At 38.6% G+C, this 13785-nt stretch overlaps 1 protein-coding gene across 1 annotated transcript in view; it reads left to right on the plus strand.

Moving 5' to 3' along the window:
• Positions 1-13156, plus strand: part of THEMIS (thymocyte selection associated) — a 73238-nt gene extending 60082 nt beyond the window's left edge. The window contains exons 5-6 of the mRNA XM_033056032.1: positions 3163-3313; positions 13008-13156. Of these exons, the coding sequence (XP_032911923.1) occupies positions 3163-3313; positions 13008-13156 (300 nt within the window). The remainder of the gene's footprint in view (positions 1-3162; positions 3314-13007) is intronic.
• Positions 13157-13785: the final 629 nt, after the last annotated feature.

Below are 13785 nucleotides of genomic sequence, written 5' to 3' on the forward strand. Positions count from 1 at the left end.
GTGCAGCTGTGGTTGTAGATAGGAAAAACATTGCTATTTGTCCAGTGCCACTCATAAGAACTACTGTCACATTTCACGGCTTCTGGAGCAGACAAGCAGAGGTAAGCCTTGCTTGCAAAAGAGAACTCATGTTCTCTCTCTCACACACACTCACACACACACACACACACATGCAGTGCATTTAGCTCTTCAGGTGATCAAGGGAAACTGATTAAAACCCCTTACTCTGAAACTCAGTTTGCTTCTGCAATGTTTCGGTTCGTGCACCTTCAATAAACACTGCACTCATTTACAGATTCTGCAGAATTCTGGCATTTCTGTTCTTACTAAAGTGATGCATCTCCAGCCCTTTATTCTCACCTTAGCTCTCACACTTTTTTGTGTTTATCCTGTTTGACATAACACCTCCTATTTCCTGAGAAGGACTGTGCATATTTAAACTCATTTACCTTTACAGCTTTATGTTTTGACACCTGAGTTTCTCCTGGGCCACAAACAAACCTGAAGATGTAATGTGCAATTCTTAGCCTTTGCTGTGAAATTTTTAGTTCACGCACCTGTAGATGTGGGTTTTATTTTCCAAATGCTGAGATTTGGGGTTTCCTCATGAGTAGTCTCTCATAACAAATGACTGCAGCTCAGATTATGAGTTTTTAATTGAATTAATGTTTTTTCTGGCAGTAACTATTGAAAATCATGGCTGATATCCTGACTTCTTTAAATTAGTGGAACAATGACTCTGCCTAGATAGAAATTCTGTGCTGCTAAGTTTGCCAAGTATTTGAAAGACAACTGTAAGACTTCTCTGTTATATAGTTTTTAAAAAGCAACTTATCTTTGTTGGTCTCTAGTATAATAATTATCTGCAGTGCTATTAAGGATGTTAAAATGCTATCAGATTTCAGCATAAAGTAATGTGACAGTTCATTTTCTGTAATCCTATTTGTTTTTAAATGTTTGAGTTTTACATATTTTAATTTGTTTACAAGGTGCCCCAGGTAACTACTTTTTCACAGTGTGTGGTTTTGCTGATGAGTTATAAGATTAGCACAAATTCCAGATGCATTTTTCTTAATGAGGGGATCTTTCTATTTTGATACCAAGGCCTGTTTTTAATTAGTTAAGGTAATGCAAAATAAATAAACTCAACATACTCATACATCACGTTGATTGCTAGTATTAATAGGGTAAATAAGAAGCTGACTAGAAAAAAAGAGAATTCATGCTTTGAAAAAACAAAACAAAACAAAAAACACCTTCTTTTTTTATGTCTACAGTTTAAATTAAGGTTCCATTCTTCCCTGAAAACTGACCATTAAGTGAAAGCTTTCTGTGTGCTGAGTATGCCAAACAACTGGAACACAGGAATAATCTGCCTATGAATAATAGTTACCCCACCCTTCCCAAGACCTTTAATTTGTGATAAAGAGGTATGACTGATGCCAAGGATGGGACTAATTTAGTGGCAGCTCTGAAACATGGTTATTTAGGCATTTATTCTCCCCAAGCAGAAAGTGGACATTTCTCAGTAACTGCTTATAATGTGAGTGTTCATATAATTGGGGCAGTCTGGCAACAAACATGTGGGGTATATAGGCATGTTTAGGTGCAGAAGATCAAGAAAAGGAGATGAAAGAAAGGCCGTGCCCTCCTGGTGAAAGAAAGTTAAAGACCTTCCTGCCTCAGTGAACTTATTCCGCAACACACTGAGCACAGTCCTAGTTTGAACAGTGCCTTTTCCATTGGGTTATTTTAACTCTCTGCTGTGAAGAATTTCCTCTGACATTTCTGTCCTCTTTGCAAAATATTTCTTAGCTGAATTTCTTTTTTACAAGTCTCTGAGTGTTTTGTGAATTACATCACTGCTTACAGCTTTGCTGGGCCTCTGAGGTTCTTTTGCAACCAAGGCAAGCACTACCCAGTGTTATAGGACCTATAGAGCACAAACATGCATTGAATACTGTAGATCGATCTTGCAGGGGTCTTTTTTAAGACAAAGAAGAAAAGTACCAGAGATTCCTCTAATTGAAAAATAAGGATCTTCCACTTGTGGAGTATTGTGACTCACCCACTGGGCAAAATCATCCCTGTGTTTTACAGATTTCATCCTCATGTTTTTCTTAATATACTCTTCCAAATTTTCTATTTTGATTACCAGTGACTTCTTTTGTTGCTAGCTGGTATCTTTTTTCAAAAAGGGCAAGTTGTTGTAAAATGTGGGCTTGAGTTGTGCTTTCACAAATTGTGGGTTGATTCTGAAAAGATCAGATCCTATTACTGTGTAGCTACTGTCAGATTTACCAACATGACCTTATCTCTCTGAATAGGATGGGCTTTGTCATTGCTAAGAAAAAAACCTGCATTTGATTTTGAATGGAAAATCTATACTGATCATTTCCTAAAATATATACTCTGGTATAATGATTGCAATTGGTGTCTACCTACACTGCAGCTACTGTAGAGCTTCTCCAAAGATATATTTTTGACACTTTTAATTGACTGTTAGTAACAAAGCTAAAAATATGTATTTGACTGAAAATATTTATGACATAAATACCTCAGAATTAAAAATAAAACAACATAATTATGAAAAGGTGGATACGAAGCTTGAATTTCAAGGGATGTAAATATTGCAGCCATCTAACTTACTTTTTCCAATGTAATAAAACTGTAATTAATAACACTATAATTATATGTTCCCATCATCTAACTATACTGTGCTGTGAATGCTACTGGGTAAATGTAATTGAAATGTCAGACTTTATATGAGTTTGTGATGTAATATGTAACAGAACACATTAAATGAACAATCAATACAATAAAAATAGTTAATCAGAAAGTAATCTGGATCAACCAAGAGGGATAGATAAATCTCCTTTTGCTTGTATGACACCATATAGCCAAAAATAAAAAGGAAAAGAAAGACTGGAGATGTGTTTTAGAAGTAATCTCTTCACCTAGAGTGCCTCCTGGTCATGTTACTTCATGATGTACATGCCTGAAAGACAAGCTCTGTGGTAAATGTCATTGATGACTTTCACAAACAGAAAGATCTGTAGAAATCTCACAGAAATAACACAAAGAATGTTGCTCTTGCATGTCACATTAGTTTGGAATAACAATTCATATGAAATGTTAATGTGCTATTCTATCTAATTCCAGAATTTCTACATAGACACCACCAAGAAATTGTTCTTAGATCAAGCTGCTGATGTTTTGGAATTGCAAGTTAGTTGTCAAAATGATTTGGTGCATCGTGAGATTAATGACATGACTGAGAAAGCTACACTAGTGGAAACCACTGCGACTGAAGGTCAGTTAAGCTTTTATGGTTTGAGCTATTAATATAACAAAGCTTAACCCCAGCTCTGATGAAAATTTGGCATACAGGAGTATCTTGTGAGATTTCACTTGGAATCTGTGGCTTAGTCAAAAAGGGATGAGAAGTGAACCTTTCTGTTCTTCCTCCATAAATGCTGTAAGGCAAATTCATCCAAGCTCTCAGCAGCAGTGTGGTATTAAACTCTGTTTGACACTGCAGCATGCATATTCAGTGGTTGTTAGGAACAGATGATTGGAAAACATGTGCTGTCCTTTTGCTTTAGAGTGATGCTTACACAAATCTGTTATTAAAAAAATATCTATCCCAAAATGTTTTAAGATGAGAAAGCCATTTGTGTTAAAGATATGGAGATGCCTTCTACTCATATTTTTGTATTTTGAAGAACAAATTACTTGACTGATAACTGTTTTTAAAGTCTCTATTTGTTTGTATTTCCCATAATTTTGATAGATTGCTAGTTTTTCTACTTATCTTTCAAGTTTTTCCTTTTTCAGAAATGAACCATACTGAAGTTGAAAAGCTAGATGATAAGAGGACAAATCCAAATTTATTATAATATTTCAACTCTGCAGTTAATGTAAAAAATTGATTTCATTAATCTCTCAGTCACAGGTTATATTTGAAATAAGAGCAAATCACATTAATTACAACACTGGAACATTTGGAAGACTAAAGCACAAGTATTCATCCTCACAGTATTTGTTAACATAATTTATATCAATTGAAGAACTTCATATAAAGTTTCTCTCTTTTTTTCTTGTCATTCAGTGTGTAAGACTGTAAGAAGGGATTGTCTATTTGAAACTACATGTACTGAAACTTCTAAAAGCTTCTAAAACCGCTGTTCTGGAGAAGAATTACAGTGTCATGTTGAATATTCACTAATCCTTATTGCTGTGGAAATTGATTATTTGGGGACTGACTATTGAAAGTGATTTAACCTCAGTCAGCAACCATGCCTCACACAGCTGCTTGCTCACCCCTCCACCAGCAGGATGGGGGGAGAATTGGAAGGGCAAAAGCCAGAAAACTTGTGAGTTGAGATAAAGACAGAGAAAGCAAAAGCCACTACACAAACAAAGAAAAACAAGAAATTAATTCACTGCTTCCCATGGACAGGCAGGTGTTCAGCCACCTCCAGGACAGCAGGGCGTCATCACATGTAACAGTGATTTGGGAAGACAAACTCGATCACTCCAAATGTCCCCCCCTTCCTCCTTCTAGCCCTTTGGTCAGTTTGGGTCACCTGTCCCGACTGTATCACTCCCAACTTCCCTGACCAGCCATGGCAGTGTGAGAAGCAGAAAAGCCCTTGGCTCTGTGCAAGCCCTGCTCATAAAAAAACCCTTGCACATGAAAAAAATCTCCATATTATCAACCCTGCATTCGACACAAATTCAAAACAGCCCTGTACTAGTTACTGTGAATACAATTAATTCTGCCCCAGCCAAAACCAATGTGATATTTTGGTATCTGACAGATTTGAAATAAAATTCCTTATTTGTTATTTTGTGGCTTTGAAAAGTCTCTTTTCAGGCTCTGTTTTTTCACTGTTTAATTATTTGATTAGATTTTATAGGGGTAAATGGTGAAGCTTGCATGTTAGCAGCTAGAAAGGACAGTATCCTCAGTTTAAACCCCACCAAAAAAAGAAATACCAATATAGGTTAGCATGGTATATTCATTTTTGTGTTAAGGGCACTTCCTGTAAACCTCCGAGGCTTGACTTTGAAAGTCATTGTTCACGTTACAGGGATGAATTGGATCACTTGCATGGGTTAGTCTCTATGGGTTGAGGCAGACATGGGAACCAGGGGGAACACACCTGAAGAAAATGTGACTAGTGTTTCTTTGAGGAAGAAGGTAGATATAAAACCTATGCTGAGGACTGGCTTATTCACAAACAGAAAAGTCAGTGCTTAAGTAGGTGCTTAACTTTATGGCCTAGACTCCTCACAGACAGGAAACCTCACACAGGCTGAAGTCTCAAAGTGCCTTTATGGTGAAGAGTCTTCAAACATTTTTCTGAACACAGCTTCTCAGTTTGTGCAAAAAGGGAAGTCATAGAATCACTTCCTGTGCCTTATATTATGGGAACTGTACAGTGATTTCTAAACTGAGATCCCTTGGCTTAGAAAAGCAGTATGGAGCCACTGTTACTAAGGCTTCAGCTCAACAACAGGACTGGGAGGTCACTTCGTCTTTCCATTTTCCTACTTTGAGGGTATTTGCTACTGCTTGTGTTGCTTTTGTAACGGGGCACCACTGAGAAGTGTCAGTCTTCATCTTCTTCCTGTCTTCCTATCAGGTACTGATACCCAGTGGTGAGATACTCCCTGAGCCTTCTCTTCACCAGGCTGAACAGTCTCAGCCCTCTCAGCCTGGCCTGCCCTTCTCTTTCAGATGCTTCAGGCACTTGATCGCCCTCATGACTCTCTGCTGGACTTGCCCCAGACCATCCATGTCCCTCTTGTATGGGGAGCCCAAATCTGTACCCAACACTCCAGGTGTGCTCTCGCCACTGTTGATCAGGGGGACAAGGATCTCTGCAGGCACCACTTTGCCTAAAGCAGCCCAGGAGGTGTTGGACTACTTTGCCACAAGGACGTATTGCTGGAGCATGGTCAGCTTGTGCTCCAGGACCCTGATGTTTCCCTTGGCAAAGCTACTTCCAGTCACTCTTCCTCAGACTGTGTTGGGGCATGGTATTATTCTTCTCCAGGCACAGGGCCGTGCATTTTTCCCCACTGAACTTCATGAAAGTCCTCTCTGCCCAGTTCTCCAACCTGTTCAGATCCCTTTGAATGACAGTACAACCATCTCAGCTACTCCTCTCTATAACAGGCACCCAAACATCACTCATATTGGTCTCTCCATTAAATCCTGACCCAAAAACTCTTGGGGGCTCTTCAGCTGCCCCTAGGCAGAGGGCTGCCTCTGTTACCCATGGTACCAGCAAAATTTCTTCCTTCTCCTTTATGCTGCTTGTTAGCTCATGCAGTTTGTGGTTCTGGACACCAGAACACAGACTTGGACTTCTCACAACGGTTCCAGGTTTGGACCTGCTACTGAACAAATTTCAGCACCATGGTGAAATGATGCAATATTGCTGACTGTCCCATCTGCCCTGCTTGAAGTCTGTCTGACTTCTCTCTCTTTGTTCATTCAGAGATAGTAGCATTAGTCTTTTGTCCATCCCATTAAACCTTATTTAAATGTCATTGATAAACCTTTTTCAGAATCTCGAAAAGCATTTGATTTTTATTGTGATTTTTCAGTTTGTAGCACAACTTTGTTTTTCTAAGCCAATTCTTCCTTTGCTATTAATTCTGAAACAATCTAATTGAGAAGCATGCTTTTTCTGGGGCCTTTTTCAGGTTTGAAAATATCTTTTCTTGGTTGTTCTTGATCTATTTCCTTTGGCCTTCATTCCATCAAGACCCTAGTATTTGTTGTGACATCCCTTCTGAGAAAGCAGAGTTCACTTTTGTTATGGTTGAGACTCACATATCAGTAGTAATGGTAGACTGACTTAACTCCTCCTGTTTCTAGTAGATATTTTTTTAACTGTAGTTATCAGCCAGCCTTAGTTTTTCCTATGTATTTCCACTAATTTATGGCTGGAGACCCATGCTTTGCAGGTAGCTTTGGGTGTATGATCAAAAGTATTAGAGGAAAAAAATAATGTTAGGACTGCTGAGGGCTTGAATGACTCTAGTACTGCAAAGATCTACAGCACTAACTCTTCCCATCTGAGTTCTTAGCCATGTATCTGATTCAAAAGCACATCAGTCACAGGTCTCCTGCCTCATGTCTCATGAAAATTGCAATTTGTTAATTTGATGCTCATCCTATTCACTCTTCTGGCTTAGGCTACTCATGGAACACCAGATAAAGGACAGTTTTTGTTACTGAGGATTCCAAACAAACTCCTAGTGCCTCTCTTAGTGGGCACACAGAAAATCACAAAGTGGTATCATAATGATACTTCTTTTGCAAGACTAGGAAATTGCTTCTTTTTTAATTGTCTTGGAGTATATCCCTTTACCAACTCTCAAAATTGGTGTCTGTGAGTGTGAGTTTGAACTAGGCAGATGTAACCCAGTTCAAAGAATGGTGATGGATTGTACACTGACATACCCAAATCAAAGTTTTTTCTGAAAGTTGTATGTTAGTATAGTCCGAAATTATTTGGCTTGATTAAAAGATAACTGCAGAATTATACAGAAGAGTGGATTAGTTCATAGAACAGTTCTTCCTGACCAGCCAAGGAATCCCCATGAGTCCACTGCTGCGTGCAGCAAGCTTGCCTGTTCCAGAGGGTGTACTCTGCTCTGCTAATTCAAAAGATAATGGATTAGAAAATATGTCAAGACTAATAACACAGACACACTCCTGTGGGTTTTGAGTGGGAGGAAATGCACCATTCACTGACTAATCTTTAAACTTCTACTGATGAATGTTAAGCCACACTCCAAAGCACCAACCTGTTTCAAATTCCTAATAAGGATGTTGAATCTGTTTTTTCAAAAACTCCCCTAGTTACAGAGACAATTGCGATTTCTTACCAAAGGCCAGATAGTTCCGAAAAGAAAAACAACATGTTTTTTACTCAGTTTTAAAGCCTCTATTTTCTTTCTTTACAGAGCTCATGTTAATAAAGATAGAATTTATTATCCTTGTTTCTAAGAAATGGAACCTTTTTCCTCTGTTGCAATTAAACCTGAATAGGCCACTAAAAGATATTATCTTATTTTCCTATATTTTATTGAGTTTGAATTAATTAACAATTTTAGCAATATCTGCAGGATAATAACTTGCATCAGAAATCTGCTGCATCAGTTTTTTCTTTATCCTTGAAAATTATTCTAAGTGGAGTTTCTATAACATTACGTAATCTTGTTCATGACATAAGTTTCTGGAATAGTTACAGTCTGCAAGAAAACTGTTTATGCTTATTTTATTCCTTGATGTCAGGATATTTTAGGGAATGTATTTATATATTCTGTCTTTAGGCACTTGATTTAGGAAACTAGTGGGCTGGAGAAAGAAAAAGAGGATTGGGCCTTCTGTTTGTGCTTTAGGGTGCACATATGCACTAAAATTTCAAAGATGGTTTAAGAAATTTATGCCTCTGTAGCTTGCTGTCCCATTAATTAAGACAATACATTTGACTATGGAACTGTGATCTAAAACAAATATTAAAATAATTAAACATAATAACTCCAAAAACTTAAAGTAAAATGGAGAATTCTGAATTATTTCAGAAAAAAAAAAAAGGCTGCTCTTTTTATGATGACATCACAGAGATTTTGTGTTAGTGTTCTGAATTAGGTGCATGGGAATAAGCAATATGAATTAGGAATCCTTTCCTGTAGGTGTGGGTGACAACTGCCTCCAGCTTCCCCACTCAGCTCAGTCTTTGACTAGGGAAAAACTGATATTAGATTCTTTGGTTCCCATGGTCTTGTAATTTTCTTTTTTAAAAAAGATGTTTTCATCTATAAACACAAAATTTATGTTGGCTGACACATCTTCTGAGGTAAGTTTAAAAAAAGGAAAGAAAATTACTTAAAATATGGAGATCATATCATTTCATAGGACATGAGTACACTTCTATAAATTATATTGAAATATTTTCAAGCAGCTTTGCCCTCAATCAGGCTCTAACTTGTTTTACAGCCAGGTGAAGAAAGCACAGGCTCTGACTCTTTCTGATTTCACTGGTTTATTAGATATGACTGATTTTAATTGCAGTAATATTCAGAGATTTCTGGCAGGAGTTTAGGCAAGGAGGAGGTATGACAGTGTTCCATGCAGTTAAACCAAAGGGCACTTCATGTCAGTACCCTTTCCCACTCTCTGGCAGTGCTCCCTGGCTCTGATCCCCCAGTACTGTGCAGCAAAGCACTTGAACGTCTCTGATGGTGCCCTGAGCCCTGCTCTGCATCCTCTTGCAGGAACTTATGATGAGGCAAGAAATATGAGATTGTTTAAAACTTGTGGCAACCATTTCTGATCTGCAAGAGTGTTGCTACACTGGGGATTTATTTTATATGAGGCAGTAGTGAAATGGTGGAAACTAGGTCTCAAAAAGTTCAATAAAACCAGCAAGACAGACTAGAAAAAAAATATGACAAAGAAAAAATTTAAAAGTAAAAGGACAGTGAAAGAGGTTAACAGTTGTCTTTTTCAGGAAATTTAGGATTTTCTAAAAGAAATTAAGGCAAATCTTTTCTAAGCATTAGTGCAGGAGATTGCAGAGGGAGATAAATATTATCCATACATTAAATACAACCCTATAGCTTATGTGAAATATTTTGATGTGACACCTTACAAAGATATGCTACATCATCACACGAAGTAATGGTTGATGGATATCAGCTCAAGGAACAGTCCATTAGTTTTATGGGCTCTGATTCTTCTATCACTGATCGGCTTCCAGCAGCACTCCCTAAGGAATTTGTTCTCATTAGCACTGAGGAGCATCAGAACCAGGCTCACAGCAAATTAAATGCTGCTGCTCATAAAAATTCTTGGTTTATGCACATACCTTCGGTTCTGTGCATTTTCACTTAAGTGATGTGCAGAAATGAGGCTGTGGTTCTACCATGTTTAGTTCATAATATTATTATGCAGAATAGTTCACAACTACTTTTTTCAAGTTAAGTACAAATAAACAACAAAAGCTGTATTGCTGAGAGTTAATTTATGCAGTGTTAAAACTGATCTGAAATATTTACTATAGCAATAGAACTGTGTCATGGGTACATAGTTAGAGGCATTTAGGTGTGCAGAGTTGTACACGCACATGAGTTGGGGCCTCTAGCACTTGTTTCATTCAAGCAAGGATCTTGATGAGTTGGGGCACTTCTGCTGCCTACCTTTAGAAGAAGGGCAAAATGGAGACTTATGACAACCATTTCTGACCTTGAAATTTGTGAAAAATAGCAAGTGTATTCCGAGAAAAAGCCGATATATCCTACTCACTCGAGGATACAAGTGAAATTAATGGAAATTTTTAGTCTGCAGAGCATTAGCCTTCCACTATAAAGGCAAATATAATTATACAAATTGTTCCAGGAAGAGCAGAATTAATGAAATTTGGTTTAATAACTATTCAGGACTGTTGTACCCTACTGCTCCTCTCTGTCTTTTGTGATAATAACCAAAACTCTCCTTGTAGTGCTCCTATCAAAAGAAAAGAGTGGGTCTGGAGCTATGTGTGTGTTGAGTGGCCAGCCAATATGCACACACTGATTTATCCTGCTGTCTGCTGCCAAATGAAGTGGATAACAGCTGTGTTCTGCATGCTTCTCTTTCAATAGAGGAACTAATTCAACTCAAGCTTTTGTAACCACGGTGAGACTTCTGTCCCCTTTTTAAATCTGACTGAATTTGGCAAAAATAAACTTGTAAAAGTACTGAAGAGCTTGATGGATGGATGGACAGCACGATGACATAAGCCTTATTTTCTTGGCAGACTGAGATGGCCTATCTGATTCAGTAATTCAGTGTTGAGGCTAATAGATTTTTTTCCACACAGAGAAGAAAATGGCATTGATTTTAATGTTCAGAACCCCCCTGGGATTGTTCAGCTTGTCTCATTCATTGTTTAATGCTTTATTGAAGTGTAAATATATACATTACAAAAGGAACTCTGAGCAGGTTTGGGACTGGGGATAACTGTGATTTAGTCTGGCCTGATGACATCAACATTCTTTCTCCTTGAGCTGTCTTGCTTAGAAGTGTACGAATTTGTTTACATGTGTTTGGGAAAGAAGACAGCCTGGCTATGCCATCCATGAGCAATCTGTACCTTATATCCCTATTAGCAAGTCTAAGTGCACAAACAATATTTCCCTCCCTGAATCACAGGGATTAGCTTATTCTTTCAGTGCCTGTTTTATTCATTAGTTTGCTTTTACTGATATCAAGCACAGCCAAATTGCAAATGAGCTACAAACCAGGAAATGTTTATTAACAAGATAGTGGCCACATGTGAGATCTTCCATGCATTTCTAATCATATGTTTGGGATTTTGTTTTGGCTTGTTGTTTCGTTGGGTTTTTTTTTTCCCTTTTGATGCCTAGATCTGGAAATACTTTGCTAATTCAGTAGTGGGGAACTCATCGTTATACTGATCTGTGATAAACCTAATACTTATTTTCAGTCTTAGAAAACCTGTAAAGGAAAGGATCACACCTTCAGAAAGAAATTACTATTACCCAGTTTTCAGGGAGAGACATCTCAGTCATGGAGAGCCTCAGGAGAAACACAAGTGAGATTTGGAGACTGCTGAGAAATCATAGATTATTCTCTTGTTGAAGGGGCACACAATGGTTGAAAACGTAAGATTGGGAGGATTCTTATTTGAGAAGTTTGGTCTCATAAAGAAGAACCTGTTTGACAAGCATGGTTTGCTGGGAGGTCAGATAGTACACTAAGGTAGGTTGTTTGAGGTCGTGCCCTAGAAAATTTATCAACCGGGAACAGCTGTATCCACAACAGTGTTTCACACTGGTTTGCAATTTCAGGTGACAGTTTTGGCTTTTAAACCCCAGTATCTTCTCAGTTTTATCACCTGTGACGCTTCCTGATCAATTCTAAAGGTAATTTGCTCTTGGCAGAGGATCTGTGATGCTATCACCACCATCATCTCAGCTCTAGCTGGTCCTATTGCCACCTGGCTCTTGCCCACCACAGCCTGGGCTAAGGGATGGGGAGGCTCTGAGGAGTGAAAGGGGGCATTCATGGACCGATCCTTATGGACTTTAGCTCCATGAGATAAGTGGTCTCACGTGTCTTGCAGAGTTTCCTCTAGCCTCAGGGAAGTGGTGGACCACCCAAGCAGGGGAGGAGACCCTGGGGCATCCTGGCAGCAGCCTGAGCCACTGTGAGCTGTAAAGTGGTTACACACCCAGATGCTGAGTGGAGCCCACCACGGTGCTGGAACTGCTAAGAGGCCTCCCATGAGGGTTTCTGCTCTTGTGGGAAAGCACTGCTGCTTTCTGAAAGGTTTGGCCTCAGTGCTGCTTCAGGCCAGTCTAGGCAGACATAAAGAAATGCACTTCAAAGCCTTTCATTTTAACCTCAGGCCATTCTCAACTCCATGTCTCTGTTTTATCACCTTCTAGATAAGAAGTAGCTGGGGGGTTCTGGCTCTCAGAAATCCCAAAGTAACGCTGTGGTTCCCTAACTGCAGGGTTCCTCTTGTCAGGCAATGAATCACAAAAGTATGGGAGCACATCAGTGGTACAGACTACTCAGGTGGACTGCTCTTCTCTTGATATGGTCAGATAATTTTATCTGTCTGCTTTTATGCTGTTAGTGATGACACCAACTAAACCTTTCAATAAACTTTAAAGTTATTCATGCATAGATAGCAGGCAGTGATCAACTTAGAGGTACAAGCCTATAAAAAACTGAAATTTTTGAGTGAAGACTCTTGTAAAGTTCTCAGCTCATTTTCATTCTTGTTCTGTCACAGATAGTGTTCAGGAATTTGAGCAAGTCATTTAGGATCTCTGAAAAATAGAGAAGTGAAGAGAACATTGTTTTCTTTGCTTTTATGGTTGTCTTTTTGAATTGTACCATTTTTCTTCTTCAGGCCAAGGGCAGAGTCTTCCGTTTCCTTAGAGTTATTTTTTTGCTAATTTTTCAGGCCTAGCAAGAAATTATGAGGCAGAAGAGAAAGAGGAAGAAGAGCATGACTACACCTATATTGATGAAAACATCATTGAAAATATAAGAAAAGTATTTCATGACACCAGCATTAGAAATGAGTATACACTCTCCAAAGGAAGAAGGTGAGTGTAAACTGGGATCAGTTGTGGATGCAAACAGGTGCAGGCAGAGTGATTTTTCAGACTGGTTGGTAGCCTTCACTTTCCAAAACAAGAGAGGTTTTCCCCTGGGAACTTGCACTGTTGCTGCAAAGCAAGGCAGGAAAGGCTCCTCTCAGCTGCTACCTGTGACCTCTTAGCCACGTCACCTTTGTAAAGGAGTATCTATCGTTGTGGGGATAGAAACACACAGACCTTTTTCTGGTTTGTGTTAATTTGCTCTGAAATTATAACTCTGAATACAGCCCCTTTCCTCTTTCTGGAAGTGGATGCCTTGTTGTGCATGACTGTTTTGATGCTTTAAAAGCTTTTGGGCATTATCTGTGTTTTCATTAAATCTGCAAGGTTCTGCTCTGGCAGTCTGCAGAGACTTTAAGTGCCAGTGAAGAGCGCCTTTGTTTCTAAAAATCTCTCGTCATCATTTCCAGCTAAACACAGATGAGAATTTTTCTAGATATGAGAGAAACTGTTGTCCCAGTTCTTTTCACTCATAGCTGAACGTTCTATGAATTTCACTTGGTTTGGCTGAATTGCTTCTTTTGTGACAAGTAACCCTTGCAAACACAGGAATAATTGGAAATATTGTGTTTCAGAGAT

This window comes from Catharus ustulatus, chromosome 3 (genome assembly GCF_009819885.2).
Source record: "Catharus ustulatus isolate bCatUst1 chromosome 3, bCatUst1.pri.v2, whole genome shotgun sequence".
Classification (NCBI taxonomy): Eukaryota; Metazoa; Chordata; class Aves; order Passeriformes; family Turdidae; genus Catharus; species Catharus ustulatus.